General features: G+C 41.4%; 2 protein-coding genes across 4 annotated transcripts in view; one reads left to right on the top strand and one right to left on the bottom strand.

Annotated features, from left to right (window-relative positions):
• Positions 1-7,966, top strand: part of LHFPL7 (LHFPL tetraspan subfamily member 7) — a 123,113-nt gene extending 115,147 nt beyond the window's left edge. For both annotated transcript variants that reach the window (XM_059717342.1, XM_014603895.3), the window contains exon 3: positions 4,603-7,966. In XM_059717342.1, the coding sequence (XP_059573325.1) occupies positions 4,603-4,829 (227 nt within the window). In that variant the 3' untranslated portion in view covers positions 4,830-7,966. The remainder of the gene's footprint in view (positions 1-4,602) is intronic.
• An 897-nt stretch (positions 7,967-8,863) lies between these two features.
• On the bottom strand, positions 8,864-17,988 carry SPATA22 (spermatogenesis associated 22). Of its 2 annotated transcripts, none has more exons than XM_019491952.2 (8): positions 17,555-17,988; positions 15,982-16,077; positions 15,434-15,562; positions 14,644-14,704; positions 12,880-13,231; positions 11,724-11,853; positions 9,929-10,026; positions 8,864-9,384 (listed from the first exon to the last, which is right to left on the bottom strand). In XM_019491952.2, the coding sequence occupies exons 2-8, from the start codon at positions 16,022-16,024 to the stop codon at positions 9,193-9,195; spliced, it is 1,005 nt and encodes a 334-aa protein (XP_019347497.2). In that variant the 5' UTR covers positions 16,025-16,077; positions 17,555-17,988; the 3' UTR covers positions 8,864-9,192. The 2 variants fall into 2 exon arrangements, with proteins under 2 accessions (XP_019347497.2, XP_014459223.2); XM_014603737.3 differs by having other exon boundaries at positions 15,982-16,107; positions 17,555-17,987.
• Positions 17,989-18,434: the final 446 nt, after the last annotated feature.

Raw genomic sequence — 18,434 nt, 5'->3', positions numbered from 1 at the left:
GACTTTCTTCCTGCTGGAAAAGTTGTGCTTTTATCTCAACGCTACAAATGTGGAACATGCAGACAGCTGTACAGAAAGAAGTCAAAAATGGGCCTTGTGCCCCAGGACTTTGTTGGGCATATGCCGTAGTGCTTTGTACGCTGGTGCCCCCTGTGCCCTACACAGCGAATTGCAGATTAGTGAACGGTCGTAAATCTGCCAAGTGAAATAAAAATGTGAAATCCTGTCATTCATTTTTAAAAAGAAAAAAGTAAATCAAAGAGTCTTTGTGTGGAATTTCCATATTTCCACTGATTTATCACCTAGTTATTTTGTACAGCATCTTCTCAGACAAACCAGGACCGTGAGAGGGGGCTCGACTTTATTAATCACGCAGTCAGCAGTGACTGTGATTACTGGGGCGAACCCAAGCGGGGAATACTTGAAGGCAACCAAGATCACGTGCCAAAGATATTACAACAAAAGTATTAATGTTTTAATGAGAATCCAGCATCTGATGAGAGATCAGTGCCTCCAGTTATAAGAATCAAAAGATCAGTCCAGACTGTGTTAAGTAAAATTAAACAATTTCTTTTCGCATCGAGCCCCTTGGAAGCCCTGCATGTTGCAGAAGAGGATATAAAGCATAATCTTTCCTGTCTAGTTTTCTGTCTGTCTTGTCTGCTGGACCCGAGGGCAGCGTTCGACAATAGATCATCGTAATGCTCTGCCGCATCCCGACACGTCTGAAATTGATGTTTGTTGTTTTAGAGCCGTGCAGAGGGATAAATGTGGGATGAAGAGCCTAACTGGAGCCCCACTGTTTCTTTGTGCATTCTCCTAGCTAACTGCACTGCTGATAGACAGCGCTATTAAGCAGTCATTAGCACCATGTCTGAAAGCTCGGCTTCTGTGATAACAACAGGCCATTCAGGATGCGGAGCCTTTGTAAGGAGCAGGGCACAGCGTGGCTCATATGACTGAGTTTGATGAGGTCAGCCTGTGACATGCCAGAAGATATAAAGCCAAAGGCAACTTTTTTCAGCCCATTTGATGTCTGGACACATTCGCTCCTAACGTTCCAGCATTTTTCCTTCAAAACGGCTTCTGCCATTAACTCACAACACAGATCCCATCACCGAATAATAGTCAGAATGTCACTAGTGGTGTAGAGCACCGCCGTCAAGATAGGCGTGCCCGACTCAGTAGAGGAGGAGATGGACACAGGCGGATATTAAACGCCTAGCACGTGCTTGTTTTCTAAACAACCGAGTGGATAAAAGAGTAACTGCTAGTGTTGTCGGTGTGCAGGGCTGCAAGGCACAATTGTGCATGGCCGTTGGGGGGGAGGCCCAGTTTTGTTGGTGATGTTGAGGCCATTTTGGATTTCTTTAGGCAGTGGGAAAATGTGAATCTCTTGTATGGCCGACTGTCTTTGTGGGCCTTTAGATGACAGGGCAGGATGCTGCTTGTTCGGTGCAGAGCATAAGAAGCAACTCTTCCAGTACGTGTGGATTCTGGGGGCACACCCAGTCATGTATTTTCTACTTTAATGGTTTGAAGGTGAGGCTGGCTGCGTGCAAGCTCCCCGTTCTGGTAGTGCTGGTTGTGCCAGCTCCCCTCTGCGTGCTGCTGCACGGGGGATGTTGCCTTCGAGCACTGCAGGATGTGGGGAACTTCTTGAAAGCAGCACCCACTGCCTGGGCAAACCTGGTGTCCCTCAGCTTTCCTGGCAAAGGTGATTTAAGTCACAATCTTGATTTCTTCCACTGCAGAAGCTCGGCGCCCTCGCTAGACAGCTTGCTCATGTAAATTGTTTTTAGTCCGTATATTAGTTTTAGCCATGCCACATGCTTTTGATAATGCCATTTCATTGCATTTGGGCTGTTGCTTGGGCCCACCAGCGATGGTGGGTTTGGGCTCTTGGAGGCCTGGAGTCACGAGTCATGGTGCTCCCCCAGCATCTCAGAGCCTGGTGATGCTTCTCCTCAACACGTTGGCTGTTTTCAGGTCAGCATTTCCTCACGCAGCCCGTGGCTTTGTGTGGTTCATACCGAGCGTGGAAAAAAGGAAGTTTTTGCTTCAGTTTGCCCTTCTCTGGGAAACCCTGAAATCTATTCCTTCCTAATGGCTGGAGGCCAAGGGACTGATTTCTATGCAGGGCTCAAACCCCCCAAACAACTCTTCTCAGGAGGCAAACCCTAGAAGCTGGTGCTGGTCATAGCACTACTCCTGTGCACGTGCAAGAGGCTTTAGCAGGACGATTCGCACAGAACGCCGGCCATTGGTAAGCAGCACTCTCTCACCGCGTTAATTGTTCCAGAGAGACACTGAGATCGGTACGGTTGCGACTAGTCCTCCTTTTGGAAAGTGCTTTACTGCTTGTTCTGTGGTGGCTTATAGCTCGTCACATCCAGGAAGGAGTGTGCTCCGTGGGTGCAGAGACAGGTAGTTAGCCATGGCAGACTGAAGTCAAGCAGAAGGCAGGGTAGAGACACCTTATGAACCAGCGATTCTCAGTCAGGGTGCCGTGACACACCGGGGTGCCTGGAGAGCCTTTCAAGGGTGCTATGGGATGCCATGCAACGTTCGCCCTGGTAGGTGTGCAGATCAGATTCACAAGATAAACCCAGAGTTTGTGCTCGGAGTTCTTTGCGGCAGCAGAATTATTCTGTTGTTGTTCTGTAGTCAAAATGAGCGAAAGCCAAAAAGTGGCATTTTCCAAGGGGGGGCTCAAGTCTAATGAGGGGCGCCGTGAATCTGAAAAAGCTTCAGGCCCCCTGTTATAGACTAACTGAATCAGAGATGCCTAGGATTTTGTGAGCAAGAGCTCACGTTCATGAAAGATCATGCATCTCTGATTCAGTTAGTCTGTAAGGTGCATCTTCACCCTGCCTTCATCAACGGGTCCTTTTCCACCACAAGGAACAGTTTTAGTTAAACTGCCCAAGGTGAAATGAGCCACCAGCACGGGCAGACTGGACCTTCTGGCTCTGAACACCTCACTAACTTTTTGAAAGTCATGGAGGGTGCTTGAATCCTCTTTTGCTAGATCATGCTTCTCCGGTTTTACGATTGAAAAAGCTTGCACGCCAGTCGGATGATCCATTAGTGTTAAGCAGCATGGTCCTATTCTAGATGCACGGCAAGTCATGTAATGTTTGCATTACCATGTTGAGGTTGTATTAAGTATTTGCTAGTTATGAATAATCTATCAGTCCATACTTAACTGTAGTTAATTTTGTTTCCACTCACTGGAGCAGTCTTAGGAGCAAATGACACATGTGTAGTAGCATAAGGAGGAATAACAACTCCAGAAAAAAAGTGTATTTCCATAACTAGGCAAGATATTCATTCTTTTTTTTTTTTTTTTAAATAATGATCTGAAGCGTGGGAGACCATGAACCATAGGGAGTTACATTCGATGACACTTTTTTTCTGGGTTTCCCACTCATATGGTTAAATCCTAGAAAGGGGAAATCTCTGTGAGTGAGTATCTCCTTAGCCTTAGGAAGTTTTCCCTGACTGGCCTGTTGGGCGGTGGGGTTTTGTGAGCCAAGCCAAAAGAACGGGCTCCGAGGCCCGTCCCACAATCCTGCGGCTGAGGGGACGGCTGGGCTCCCTGCACAGAACGTGCACTCTTGTTCCAGTCCTGCATTTCCACTTCTGGAAGAACATTTCCACTAAAACTCCCCAGCAGGGACACTCTCAGACTCACTGTCCCTTCCTAAACACCGAGTAGGCAATTTGCCTTACAACAGGCAGCTTCATCAGCACTGCCAATGCAGCACGCGTGCCTCTCCGGGGCTGCCTCCGCTCAGCTGGCTGGAGCCCTGTGGGATCCTGGGAACACGGGGGGAGTTTTGCAACCGGCTGTAGGCATATGAGGGTATGATCTGGCCATGTGCTTCCCAACATGGGTTATGGAATATATCTTTTAAGGTATTTAAAAATGTAAGGTATCTGTAAGTGCATTGTACGTCCTTCGGACAAGAAATATTAAAATATGGTTGATACGTGGAATTTTAGTCCAGTACATTTCCAAGCTCCAAACTCTCTGTCCATTTCTTTATCTCCACGTGTGGTGAGATGCTAGAAGCCCAGATGAAGATGTGATGGAGATTATTACAGAACCAGCCAAATGGAAATTAAGGCCAAGTCTTTTCTGTACAAGTTGACTGTAGTACAACTGTGCTCACATACCACGGCAAAATCTGGCCCTGAACAGTATGCCAAAGGGCTTAGATTTAAACTTTCACCTCAAAGAACCACAGCAAGCAGTTTCAAGTTTGCAGAAATAGAGATGGTTCCATATGTGGGTTATCGTAGAGGTGGATCACCAAAACCAAAACACACAATAAACCCCGAACAAACAATGATTAACAGTAACGATGAAGAAATAGTCTCCATGGTATGGCCACGTGCTACCAGATTGCAGCATGGCTCTCCAAAGGAGTTCATAATAAAAAGAAACAAGAATTCCAAGACAAATCCATCTTTTTGAAGCCAGTGGAGTTTTAGCTGTTGACATTAATCGAACCAATAGCCGCTGCCTTAAAATAAGACTCATTTCCCCAAAGCACCGTCATGTTTAACAAACATTGCTCTCTCTCTTTTCCCTAGTGTTCATCATGGCTTCCGGGCTCTTGGTTTATCCTTTCGGTCTCAACTCTGCTACTGTGAAGAAATTCTGCGAGAATTCAGCAATCTACTATGCAGGAGACTGCCAGATTGGATGGGGGTATATGCTGGCCATTGTTGGAGTCATGTTGTCTGTCTTTTTACCATTCTTTGCAAAATATGCACCAAAAGAGCACATATCTCCAACTCCGATACCTACTATTTTATAGTATTTTATTCGTATTTGACAGCAGAAGGCTCCTGTCTGCAATCCATAGGCAGCAAGTATTATATAGCACTTCCTTTTAGCTGTATTGCTAAAAACAAAACACACAAAATTGAAGACCGGGGAAGGGGAGAGGGTCAGACTCAGAGACCAAAAGTGCATTGATAGTCTTCCGTCACTATGAGACGCTAACACTCTGGAATTGAATAAGATTCATTAGCAGCCTGTATACTGCTAGAAATATACAATGGCTTAATGCCTTAGACAAAAAAAATCTGTTTATCCTCAAAACATCTGTCTACCTCCCAAACAGTTTCTTTTATGTCTCAAAACCTTTTAAAAGCCTCAATTCACTTTTATATAGTATTCAACGTCAGAACTTTTATGAACCCAATCATTTTAAATCCAGTGATGGTATTTTGTTATAATTATGATGAGTAGATAAGCTCCTGCTAGCGTAAGGGTGTAAAATGAAGCTTGTTATCTATGACAAACATTGTAAGCAAGAAAAATGTCTTTTTTAATCAATGCATGCTAGTTGTGTGCCTGAAGATTGTAATTTCTAGGCACACTTTTCTGTACCCATCTAAGAATTGGGACGTATAGCCTCCGTAGTGACCGCTATACATTTTAGCAACCTTTTTGTTAAAGAGATCTAACCATTTCAAAGGGCCCAATACCAACATAACAGCTTAAAGCAGAAAAATAAGTATACATAACAAGTGCATTTGTTTAGTCAGTTCTTAGATTATAATTCGCGTATAGTTGTGCGGAAGCCTTTGAACTATAATTGCTTTTGGCTCGCTTTTGTTTCTTTAAATCTGAGGGGTAAAGACTTCATTAACAAACCCTATTTGCCTCATGACAAAGGTTCATCAAAATGCAAGACAGACTGGACAAGATTCTCATATTCCCACTCATTTTGAATAGTATCTTTTTCCACAAGAGTGTGATTTATTGTGGAGCGCATGCTGTTTGACATGAGTATGCATGGCAGACTCCGACGACATGACATTAAATTTAATGTTGACTAGGAAAATGCCATAGATGATGGGTATTTTTTGTGTGAAATTTATGAAGTCTAATTCCAGCAGTAGCATTTTTATCTTCATTACCACCAAGGATTCAAACAAATGCACCAATTGCCTTAATTAAAAGAATAATTGGGTTCTAATCCTGCTCCATCTCCATGTTCCTCACTGAAAATAAAAATCAAATCCCCATCCTTTCATTGTGTCATGAGATCATCATTTATTTGGTATCATAATTATGTTCAGTTCTCTTTTAATAAATATTGTAATTCTGAAACTTACTTTTCAGGTTTGTAACTTGTCACGTAACTTAATTGATCAGATTAATCATGCTTTTTCACTAATTACATGAGCCCGACTACTGGTTATCCGTGAATTTCTTCTTTTGTGAAAAAGGTGTGCAAAGGGACAGATGGAGAAACACCGAGGATGTATTTATTAGAAAATGAGACCAGGCAGAACAATCACTTAATTTTATTCCAGGATGTATCAAAGTGCTGTAGAAATCGTGGTTACATTCGTAAGCCTTCTGAGCTCAAACAGAGGCGTGCGGTATTTTCTACAGAACAAGTCTGTTGTTACATCTTGCGCCCCGAAGGACAAATCATGCCCATTAAGTTCCACGGCTAATATTGGGAAATACAGATGAGAAAGCAGAACCAAGTACATTGGGAGAGAGCTGTGTGGTTTTGGTCATAGCATAAGTTCAATTGGGAATGAAATCTTCTACATGGGTAACAAATAGGACGTTGAGGGGATGTCCTTTGCCCTCCGAAAGTAAATGGGATAGATTTCAGTCTTCTCTGTACATAACATGTGCTTCTTATTAGCATCTTATGCTCTTCTTCTCATATGTTGCTGGAATAGTTTGGAAAGTTTCATATAAAATTAAGAAGGTAAAGACTGAAAAAATTAAGACAGGTCAATGGAAAATCATAACCACAAAGGAGAGAGAAAGAGAGAGAGAGGGATGCAGGCTTTTCTTTCTTAACCAACCTGTGCCTTTACAATTGAACAAATGTACAAGACAGGATCAAGAACTAAAAACAAATAAAAATTCTCATCAACCACTGAAAATGTTGTACAATGTGTATAAAATGTATTCTGTAGGGGTTTTGTTTTGTGTAATGTTTACAATTGTTCACTAAATGTTTCACTAGGAAAAGTGATTTGTTAGTGTAAACTAGAGAGCATTCTTGCAAAGAATTAACTGCTTACTCCAAAGTCAGATTATTTTAGATTTATGTCCGTGCCCGTCGGTCAGTCCAGCAGACAACTAGAACCCACTCCCGGCATTGCTTATTACTGTAGTGTTAGTCATCTGTGCAGAGTTGGAAGCGGGATTCATTCCTTTGGCACCGATAGGACCGTACACGCGAGTGAAGTTACTTGCACGTCCAAGCGTTTGCAGGCTTGGCTCCAGGCGGAAGTTCCTTGGTAACTCCAGCCTGCTGTCTCCAAGGGTTCTGTTGATTGACCACCTCGCTGTACCAAACGCTTTCCTTTTTAAAAAATCATTTCACTTTTCTAACACAATAATCAAACTAAAACCTGAACATATTTTCTGGGATGATCTCCATTTTTTAAAAGAGAAACAGATGCCTCTGTTTTGAACTTTATATCATTTTAAGTCCTGTGAGGAAATAGTGTCAGTTTGTATGCCGTCTACACACGGGTGGACAAAACTGCCACGTCAGGTGCGTGTTCAAAGCCACTTACAAGAGTAGATAGAGCTCAGCGTGAATGACTCCGACCAGAGTCGGGGAAGCATAGGCTGCAGAGCCTCCGCAGAATGTTGCTAACACTGATAGATCACTTTTTTAATGAGGATTGTCTGCGAGTTAAATGGTGTATAATAGTTTTCTTGTTAAAAAAAAAACAAACACAAAATTTACTGGATCAGGTTCAAGTTTTATTCTAAATATATAATTTTTTAAGTGTAATGAAAAGCTGTATTTTCCATTACTGTGTTTCTGCGTTGACTAGCTGGCTCCTTTTTAGAATATTAACTGTTTTCTGTATTTGACTTGTTGAATAAAATATTTCAATTATTTTAAATGTGAAGTTTACAATTGCCAACACTGTATATTAAAATAATTCATGTTCACTATTTTCTTGACTTCATCTTTGTTTTTTAATTTAGTCCAATTTGGTGCAGAGCAGTTACTTTAAGAGAAAAGGCTGAAGGGAGCCTGGATGTCAATGTTCGTTCCTTGACCTCAGGCCTGTACAAATGATGGCCCCTGTGGTCAGGATGCGGCCCTGCGCTACAAGAGACCCAGGTTCAGTTCCCCATTCTTCCCAGGCTTTTCTGTCTGCCCTTGGGCAGTTCATGTTTGGTGTCTGTGTGCTTCCTTCCGTCACGTACGTGTTGTGAGGATAAATATAGGGAAATACCGAGGTAATCAAATACTAGAGTAATAGGGACCAGAGAATTAGATAAACAGACAGACTGCAGTGCCTTGTACATGCGACTGTAGAAGAGCTTCTCAATGGGTTTTGGTGGAGCCAGAATAGGGAAGGCGACATCTGCAGCCCACGTGCAGTGCCAGTGACAAGTTTTTGACAACTTCCTATTTTACAGGACTAAAGTGGCGCAGAGGCTTTGCTCTGACCATCCGCACAAGGCAATCTCACTGTGCTCTGCGTCAATAAGAGTAAGTATCCACGAAGGTCATTTCTTTTGCTAGATAGGTTTCCCTCAGAAAAGGAGGGGTTTGGGTCTCAACCCCTTAAGTCTTTTGATTTAAGCACTTACTGGCTGAGCACTTAATGGAGTGGCCCTCTGGTTCCACTGTAACCCACTCCTTAAGGGGCCGTGGCATTCACTTTTGCTTGGATTGCCTGTAGAGGTGGTGGAAGAGAGGGATACAAATATCCCACTTCTAGCTGCTGAGATTCATAATGCAAAGTGATGCTAAATCTGTACCCACAGAGGGTGAGGGAATGGCACACTCTCCTCACCTTCCTTGATAGCACTAATAAATCCATTCTTTGCTCTCATGCAGGGATACAATTTGGCCCATCTTAGATACAATGCACAATTAGTACAAAACCATATATTTTAATGTTTGTGTTTTAATTTTCATCAGTTTCTTTCAGTACAATATAATACATTGCACAACAAAAATCCGTGACAGATAAATGAGGATATGCCAAAACAAACCAGAATGATATTTTCATTTTTATATAGCACACAGTATGACAGTACTTTTAAGTGTTGCCTATACTGCTGAAATGAGCTTTGTTAAATGCGTCAAGATATGCAGCAGGCATGCTAACAGATCAACAAGAGTCTAATCTCAACTCTAAACTACTACGGGAATTAGAATTACTTTAAACTTCATTCATTGTTTTTACATATTCTGCCATCTCGACATCTGCGATCCTGACAAATTCGTGGAAAGTCTGCTGTTCTGCAAGCGTTGCAGGTCTTACAGAAACACACTTAAAGATGTTCTTTTTTGTGTCGTAGTTTCCCATGCACCTGTGCACTCGACCTCTAATTAATCTTGGAAGCTCCCGATCCTTTTTCAAAATTAAAATAATCAAAAAGTTAAAACGATCTCCCTTTTCTGCCTGAATCAAGAAGTTCAACATTTTTTAAGGGTAAGTATAGTTCTTAGAGGATTTCTGGGGCTGTGTCATGCTTGTCAGTGCTAGGAAGTGGTGCTCATGTGATCCTACAGGGGGCTGAAAAGCTCAGCAGCACCACAGGGTTGTGGTATGTTATCCTACAAATAAAATGCACACAGACCACATTTTCCACTTTTGCAATTGTTTCCCTCCAAGATCCCAGTGGATTATTTTCAACATTAATCTGATTTGAGAAAGTCACTAGACATTGCTAGAAATATCTTCCACAGTTTTGGTGACACAGGAGCCTGGTCTTTCCTGAACTGCAAGCATGACTACCACAGATTTGTGAACCCCACTTTTTTCACTTGGAGGGAGACATAATAGGGCTTTTCGCATTTTTCATACTTTAGAACTTAGTTTTATTAAATATATACAATGAGCCCCTAACAGCACCATATTTGGTATATTCTACAAAAACATGGAAAATACTTACAATTTCATAAAATACACATGTCAGACTCTCCTTGTTATCTCTCAAAAGAAAATTCTTTGCTCCAAATGCTCCAGGTGTGACTGCAGAATCAAGTGTGCCTAAACAATCCAGCAAGAGATAGATCAGGATGTAAGTATCAGATCAGTACTAAATGCCGTGATCTAAAAGATAAGGTGACATTAATATTTAGTAGCCAAAAACAACAAGCTTCCTCGCACAAGAGCTGTTGACATGAGAGGGCGTTCCAGTGCAATTGAAGGTCTTCCCAGAGCCAACTCCTGATAAACTCCCACGCTGTCGCGGGGAAGTGAGTAAACAAGCGTGTACGAGCAGCCTTATGAGCTGGCTCTTGCCAGGCTAAAAGCCTGAAAGAGAATTCTTTTTAAACTGGACTTATCCTTACATGCAAATTAGTTCTAAACATCAACATCTTACTTCTAACCAGTACGTTCAATATGCAAGGTTCTTGAACTCCCACTCCTTGTGATATTCCTGATCACCCTCACTGTGAAAACAGTCATTTCTATCTTTCTTGTCCCGGCTTGTTTTTAGGTAACGCCAATAAAAGTGAAAAGTTTAACACATTGCAAGCAGAATAGTTTAAATTTAGGAAGTTTCCTAAATTAATTCTTGTAAAGATTATTGCAAAACTCGGATTCCTTTGCTAGTTTAGTTATTCAGTATAACTCTCTTCTGTTTCCTAGCTTCAGTAACGTCTCCAGCTTTAAGTATGTTAATTCTTTAGAAAAATTGAATAATCCTATGTTTGCTTGCTGGCTTAAAACCCATTTTTCTTACTGATTTATGGTGACATACAAGGCTTGCTAGACTGTTGATAAGCAGGGTTTTGTGACTAGCCCATTGTATCATGGTTCACCTATGTTAACTATTCTTACTTCAAATCAATATATCCCAAAATATGCATAAACATGCATTGGAGGGGACTGGATGTCATGATCCAAGGGGTTCCTTCCAATACGTGTTCCAACTAAACAACGTTGCGAAGGCCTTTTGAAGAGTGTGATTTTCGTTGGGGTTAAGGATGCCATTTTTGCTAACTCATCCTTTTCTCAACCACTTCAGGTTTTACAAACAAGCTCCCAAGTTGCACCGATAAATTTCTGCTCCAGCTTTCTAAACTACAGAAAGATCCTATTGGGTATAATTCCTTGAAGACTGCCACAGAGGTGAAGTACACCATCTCACATCAGCCAAACCCATTAGGCCGGGAGGAATACTTATAATTTAAAGCCCAGGAAGAAAACTTCAGTGAATGGGCAGTTTCTATAGCTAGACTAACCGCTTCCCTTTTCTGGCAGTTCTCTTTGATGAAGTGCTGGCCTCTATCCCTCCCTACCTTGTGGGTCCACGTAAATCGAGCTGTACTTGCTTTTGCACAACTGCTACCCACCAGAGTTCTCATTTCCTTGAAACTCCTCCCTTCTCTATTTCAGCATAAATCATTGATTAGATTAGCACAATTCATTTAATATTGCCCTGATCCTTTCTAGAAACCATTATGACAGACACCAAGACGCTACCAGAAATTTTAGGATGAGGAAAACTTAAATTTTGTAAGCTGATTATGCTTTCCATTTTGTCATGCTCAGATTTTGGTCACATTTGAAGTCTGGATAAAGGTAAAATGAGGGCTCATGCAAAAAGCAAGTAATGCAACATTTACAAAGTCTGTTTCTTTATATATTTTGGCCCATAGTCTCCGTATAATAAAAGCTCCATTGTCTTTATGGGATTGCCCTGGAGTCTCAGCAGTGACACTAAGAATTATACATACCTAGCACTTCAAACAGTAGTGGAGTTTTATAAGTGTACTGGCTCCAGTGCTTCATACTCTCAATAACTACTGATATAATTCTCAGAGAATTGTCCTTTTCTTTAAGTTTTAAGTGGTTTGCTGGAACTTTCTTTCAAAGGAGGAAGAAAACTCTAGTTAAATAGAGACATTTACAGTCTTTTAAGTTATTTTAAGTTAGACAGGTAATTATACTTTGCAATGTGCATTATCTTATATTTGAAACTTAGTATTATTTATTTAGATTTATGAAGTCCCCATGATCCACTATCCAAATATTTTATTTTATATCACAGAAATATTATACAATATTTTCCAGTTCAAATAAATAAATATCCTCCAAAAAAGATAATGGCATTGCACTTTTCTTCACATCCACAGTCATGTCAATGGCATTTCATAGAATGAAGATCATACGTAAAGGTTATATGTTCAAAAATGCCTATGTGACTTAGGAATGCAGCTCCAAAATCTACTTCTCAGAGAGAACATAAATAGGGCTTGATAGTTCTTCGCACGTGCATTCTATGGATTAATAAACCAGACCAAGTGGAAAACCATTGCTTGCAAGACAAAGAACTAATATAAATGTGCTTGGATAATTAGTTTCAGGAGCAGATCCAGGAGTTTGAAAAGGGGAGCGTGGCAGAAAGCTCGGTGGTTTGGGGGGCGACTAGCAGCAGAGACCCGCAGCCAAAACCAGGGAGTTCTCAGCAGCAGAGTGCACTGCCTGCATGCAGCGCTGTCAAAGGAAGGGGTGGCCACAACCCCTGGATTTGTTTATAAGGATTCAACTATCTACTTCATATTGGCCAGTGAAGTGAAACGAAGTCACAAGTCGCAGTTGGCCCAAACTTGCTACAGAATCAATATCAGGGGGTTTTTGGGTTTGATTTATGCTGTTTGGCTGAGCAGGTGAGTCGAACTTATGTGTATAGGGTATGGGAGGAGTTTAGAAAGAGAGACAGATAGTTGTGGGTGGGGGTGCACGTGCATGTGGGTGCATATCAGAGAGAAGCAGAGAGAGAGAGCAGAGGGAGCAGTGGTAACTCTCTGCAAGGACCAGGAGATTTTAAGTTATTTTAATACAGAAAACAGATTTCCAGTTTTTCCTTCCTTCCTCTCCCCAAGCTTTTACCTGAATAGTGTTGTCTTCTGGGACATGATCAAACTGTTTGTCATTAACTTTACTTTGTGGAAAATTGCGTTTAAATTTATATGCCAGACTATGATCCTGTAAATTTCTTGACGTGGTGCTCGGTTTAACTGACCGCTGTGCTGTGACAGAGTCCATTTGTCCCGTTTCTGTTGTCTCTGCATGCTGTGATGCCTTATGGTCAGGTTTGTGCTGCTGAACAGTTCTCAAAGTATTGGAAATTTTGTCAAACTTTTGAATTATTTCACTATCAGATATTAAATCTGATGTGCTGTTTAGAGGCATATACTTATTTCTGTTCCAAACCCTTGTGTCGATATTCTTTTCTTCTGCTCTGCAGTACAAAATAATTTATGGTTAAAAATCACAATAGCTGTAAAACATCAGTCTTGGTATTCCAAATGTAATTACATGCATTCTATGGATAATTCTGTAACCGCCTTTTAAAAATGTCTATTTCTTTAGACCCAACAGGCATTTAAACACGTTGATTCTTATTCAAGACAATGATGATGGATGACCTTGATGATTTTCTCCTGTTAAAAGATTTTATGTGGAAATTCTGCAAATGATATATGAAAGGATCCTCTGTTCAGGATCCCACCCTACAATCACTGTTCAGAAATCTCTCCTTGGAAAGGCTCTAGGGCTGACATTTCTAAGACCCCACACTTTATCAAAGAAGCACATGGTCTGCTCCCATCTCTAGTCATGCTTGTTGGAGGTTTGGTTTAGGGAGATCTTGTCAAAAAGACATTTATTCTTCCTCTGGCCTTGCTACTGGAAAGAGGAAAAAATGTAATTGTTCAGTGAGTAAAAGCATTCCCCTGGGATGTGTGGCTTTGACAGCCACAAGCATTTGCATTAAGGCTCATAACTGAATTTCCTGTTAAAATTAAAAATGGACTTAAACATTTTCAGGAAGGATAATAGGCAATGAATTACCCTTGCTTAAAATCTGTGTTAAGTCGATAGGATAACTGAGGAAAAATGTATGTTAATGTTTTGGCCTTTTTCTGTGGCGGGTCCACACTGAAATCAACAAGAGTCCTGCACATCAGACTGACTCGATTCCACCGTCTCTAAGCTGGACTCAGTATTTTTGAGTAGCTTTTCCTAAAAACATATGGCATGATATACTCTATAAAGAGGATGCAAAAATGGGTCCTTCTAGGTGCCCAGAACATTTTTTTTTTTTAAGTCTTTATCTGAAGCTTCTCAGGTTCCATGGCTAGGTGTATTAGCAAATCCAAATTTTGCAACTAAAAATTATTTTTAAGCAATTTCATCTGAAATATGAAAAAACAATTCAACAAATGATTTATGGAATTCTGTTTTATGCCGGGTGTTTTACAGGCTCTCTGCTAATTCCTGCTTATAAATAAAGCATTTCTTTATATAGGTCCGACTCTGCAAAAGATGTAAATGTGTGCGTTATAAGAAAAAAATTAAATTCTAGAATTGACCAACCTCCAAGTATACAGTTTCTTTCCAACATTTGATACATTACACGTTGATGTGTTTTGTTTTAACAGCGAAGGAGCCACAAGATGTTCTGTTTGGCTTTCAAAGAAATATTTTAAATGTCAGAATGACATACTAGCTGCCTTATTATAAGGCTAAACATGGTAAACATGGTAAGGCTAAACATTATGGTAAACTTGTGAAATGAACTTTATGAAACAAATGAGTAAAATTCTCTAAATGAGAACAAGCAGGCAAAAAAAAAAGTTAATTTTTACGTACCCACTGTGTACTGTTTTCCGTAGCTGAGCTACCTCTGGCTTTGCAACTTTCCAGCCTGATTCTTAAAAGGAAAAGGATTGCACATGGATAAAACCCCAAAACACTGATATGTTCTATATATATATATGTTTAAGACTATCTGCAAAAGACTGTGTACGTGCTTCACATAAGTAGTCTCACTGAAAACAATGGAGAAGCTAGGCCTTTGATATTTGTAATTACATATAACTTTATTTCAAAATGCATTTTAATTAACATTTTTCTAAGCTGATGCCTAAACTACAAGTATTAGAATTATCTCTGGTAAGCACAAAGAAAGTTGTATTTTCAGCAACAATAGGCAGGATAACAATGATAGCAATAATTAAACCTGGCAGAATTTTATATCATTTCAAAACAGAGTATGGCGGACAGATTATTTCTCTTCTACAATTACTACAATAGCACATTATAAATGATTGAGCCTGTAACATAGACTTTGAATTTTGATCGAAATCAACTGAAAATAAAAGGTCAGAGTTTCAAGAGGCTCCATTTAAATGCCAGCAAGCTACTTTATTTTCTAAAACAGAACAAAAAAAGTCCACTTCCCTGAAGGCATACAGTAAAAGGGCTCAATTGTATAGAGGGAAAAAGCTTCCCAGAGGACAGAAGAGTTAGAACATATTTTTCTTTAAAAAACTCAAACGTGCTTGTGAGCTCTAGATAAAGAAGACTTCGAATTTTAGCAAGTATTAAAATGAAATTAAAACGTATTTAGTTGCTGTGTTAATAAAATTATATTTTTTACCCATTGTTGTGGGAGAAAAGTCATAGCTATGCGTCGTGGAACTTGTACTTGGCTCATTTTTAAGCGGATTTGAAGTTAGGGGCTGTCTATTCCTTTTTCTCTGATTGAACAGTGGCACAGGAAAACAACCTAAAATTAAATTTAAACACATCACCATATATAATAAAAAACACTTAAATCCTTCCAAAGAGATAAAAAAAATCTGTCCTTTGCATTAATAACATGCATTAAAAGTGACTGCTTAACACATCTTCCTGTTATTTATTTATCTGGTAGCAGCCTAAGTGTGTGGTCCTTCATAAGCAAAGACAAGTCCCTTGTCCTGAAGAGTTTATTATCTCAGGCCCCAGTGATGACAAAAGCGTGCATGCGCTTAGCTTTCTCACTCCGTGACTGCTAAGTTCAGCATCGACGCTGTGGCCCGCTCCCAAAAAAATACACAGTGACTGGATCTCAACTCATGGCTACGCGGGCAGCGTGTGGTTACAGGGCCGGGGGTACCGAGCGAGAACAGTTTGAAAGCTAGAAAATAATAATGCGATTGATACCTGCTGCACTACGAGTTGAGTTGTCAGTTAAATTCCTCTTCATTGCTTTCACAATATCCAAACAAGCAACCGTGTATTAACTATTCCAGGATCAGCCTGCGGAAGTTTTATTTCAATTACATCTACCTGTATAGAAAATAAACTCTGACTCGCGCTATAAATACAACCAGCTTTTCAGTAATCCCGTTTAATTATTTGTATAATTCTTTATCTCTGTTAATTTAGGCATCTACTTACCTTTACCTATATATAGTTACCTATGGATGTAAACTCATTTGACCATTTTGGGATTGTGTGGGGACCTACAATTAGGTATAGGAGTACATCACTACAAATCAATACATTATTGAAAAGGAAATATTTTGTCCTAGTTACATTATTTTCTCTTGGTTTACTTTACATAAATGTAAACTTTCAAAAATAAAACTCAGCTTTGAGTGGAAAAAGCATTACCCATTCAAATGTTTAAACTGTTCTCAGCGGTGGCAAATGGCAGGACAAGGAGCAAGGGACACGGGAAGTTGAGGTGAGATATTAGGGGGAACTTTCTCCCGAGGCGGGTAGTAAAACGCTGGGACAGGCTCCCCAGAGAGATGGTGGGATTTCCATCCTGGGAGGTGTTTAAGACGCGGCTAGACAAAGCCCTGGCTGGGATGATGGAGTTGGGGCCGGTCCTGCTTGGAGCAGGGGTTGGACTGGATGTGACCGCCTGAGCTCCCTTCAACCCTCATTTTCTATGACTCTAAAGGGACATTTTTACAAGCCTTTGAAAATGAAATGCTTTATGGTTATGAATTCGAGCCGAAGTTTTATCTGGTCTATGAAATTAGTTTCCCCCTCACCCTGTGAAAATGAATCGTAAAATCATAGAAATAGGGCTGAAAGAAACCTCGAGTGGATCTAGTCCTCTCTCCTGCCCTTAGAGCCAAGATCAACTACATCGAAACCATTCCCAACTAGGGCGGCCGTCATAGAGGACAGTCCGGTTGGCCTCTGTCCTCTATTGATATGAAACCCAACGGCTTTATGTCCTCTGTTTTTCTCTTGAAGACAAAAATAGAGGACATAAAGCCGTCGAGTTTCGTATCGGTAGAGGACAACTGGACTGTCCTGTATAATGAGTATCATCAAGAGAAAAATAGAGGACATAAAGCCGTCGAGTTTCGTATCGGTAGAGGACAACCGGACTGTCCTGTATAATGAGTATCATCAAGAGATAAAGGTGTTGAGTTTCGTACCGGTAGAGGACTGTCCTCTGTGATGAGTGTCTTCAAGAGAAAAGTAGAGGACATAAAGGTGTTGAGTTTCGTATCAAGAGAAGACAGAGGACAACCTGACGCCTTCATGTCCTCTTGATACAGAACTCAACACCTTTATGTCCTCCATTTTTCTCTTGAAGACAAAAATAGGGAACATAAAGGTGTCGGGTTTCATATCAGTAGAGGACAGAGGAGCAGAAAACCTCTATGATGGCCACCCTAGATATCAGTAACTGCTGTGCATTTAAGTCTGGAATAATAACCCACATTTTAACTAGGTTTAGTGGGACTAGAACCCATTGCGGAAAACACACTTGTGAGGCTGGAGGAAGAAAAGGACTAGACCTGTCCTTTCAATTGATCAACCCAGCTCCTCTTCTTGTGTGATTGCAGAGGCGCTGGGGTTGAAGTATTTTTTCTGTCTTGGGGTTCAGGTAAAAAAAAACGGCAATCTATCCAGAGCTAAGGTGTGCGGGAGAAGGCAGCTGCAGGAGGTGTTGAGGGAAACACCCTTCCCGGGGTGAGGGGGAGAACTACAGGAATAAACGGGCTTTAAAGCCCTGTCCTGGGTGAAGAGATGGGGCTGAGGGGGTCGATTTAAAAAGCCCGCCAAAAAGCCAACGGCCGCAACGGCTTCGCACTCTGGCGCGAGGCCAAAAAGAGCGGGAAAGCGGCGTCGACCGTTAGGCACCCGCTGCGGAGGCGCGGGCGAGCGCTCCCCTCACGCCGCAGCCTGCCCTGCGGGCGGGGCGAGCTGGCAGCCCCGCGGGGTGCCTCGTTCCCCCGACACACGGCGCTCCTGGCTTGCACGCTTTCCTTGGCTCTCTCTTTGCGCCTCGCTCGTGTCCCCGCAGAAGCCAGCAATGAACGCCCCCGCCCCGAGCAACCTTTTTTCTAACTCATTAGACGTGCCCCGACATTATCCCAAGTTCAGCCTCGCGCAGGCTTCTCCCTCAGCCACTCAGCTCTGCTTTCAACCGCAGCTTTGGGCTTCTTTCTTTGCTTTGGGGTTTCTTTTTGGATCCTTTCCATAAACCAGGAACTATGCAAGCGGCTACCTGAGCAATGCAAATATAGACAAGTGCCCAAAAAGCTCCTAACAATCAATGAACCTAAGCACAGGCTTAAAACAATATCATCGTATCCTCCCTTTCTTGCTACTCATCCTTTTGCACGCCTGCAGATCCAAAGGAA

This window comes from Alligator mississippiensis, chromosome 14 (genome assembly GCF_030867095.1).
Source record: "Alligator mississippiensis isolate rAllMis1 chromosome 14, rAllMis1, whole genome shotgun sequence".
NCBI lineage: Eukaryota > Metazoa > Chordata > Crocodylia > Alligatoridae > Alligator > Alligator mississippiensis.
Note: the sequence above shows the minus strand (reverse complement) of the source record. Positions and strands in the feature narration are given on the sequence as shown.

Excerpts from the sequence above, each read along its gene's own strand:
- SPATA22 (XM_019491952.2), bottom strand. The coding sequence starts at position 16,024 with ATGAAGAGGAATTTAACTGACAACTCAACTCGTAGTGCAGCAG. Across the intron at positions 13,232-14,643 it reads CGGAAAACAGTACACAGTGG|AGCAGAAGAAAAGAATATCG; the intron begins GTACGTAAAAAT and ends TTTGTACTGCAG. Across the intron at positions 9,385-9,928 it reads CATGTGTATTTTATGAAATT|GATCGGGAGCTTCCAAGATT; the intron begins GTAAGTATTTTC and ends ATTTTGAAAAAG.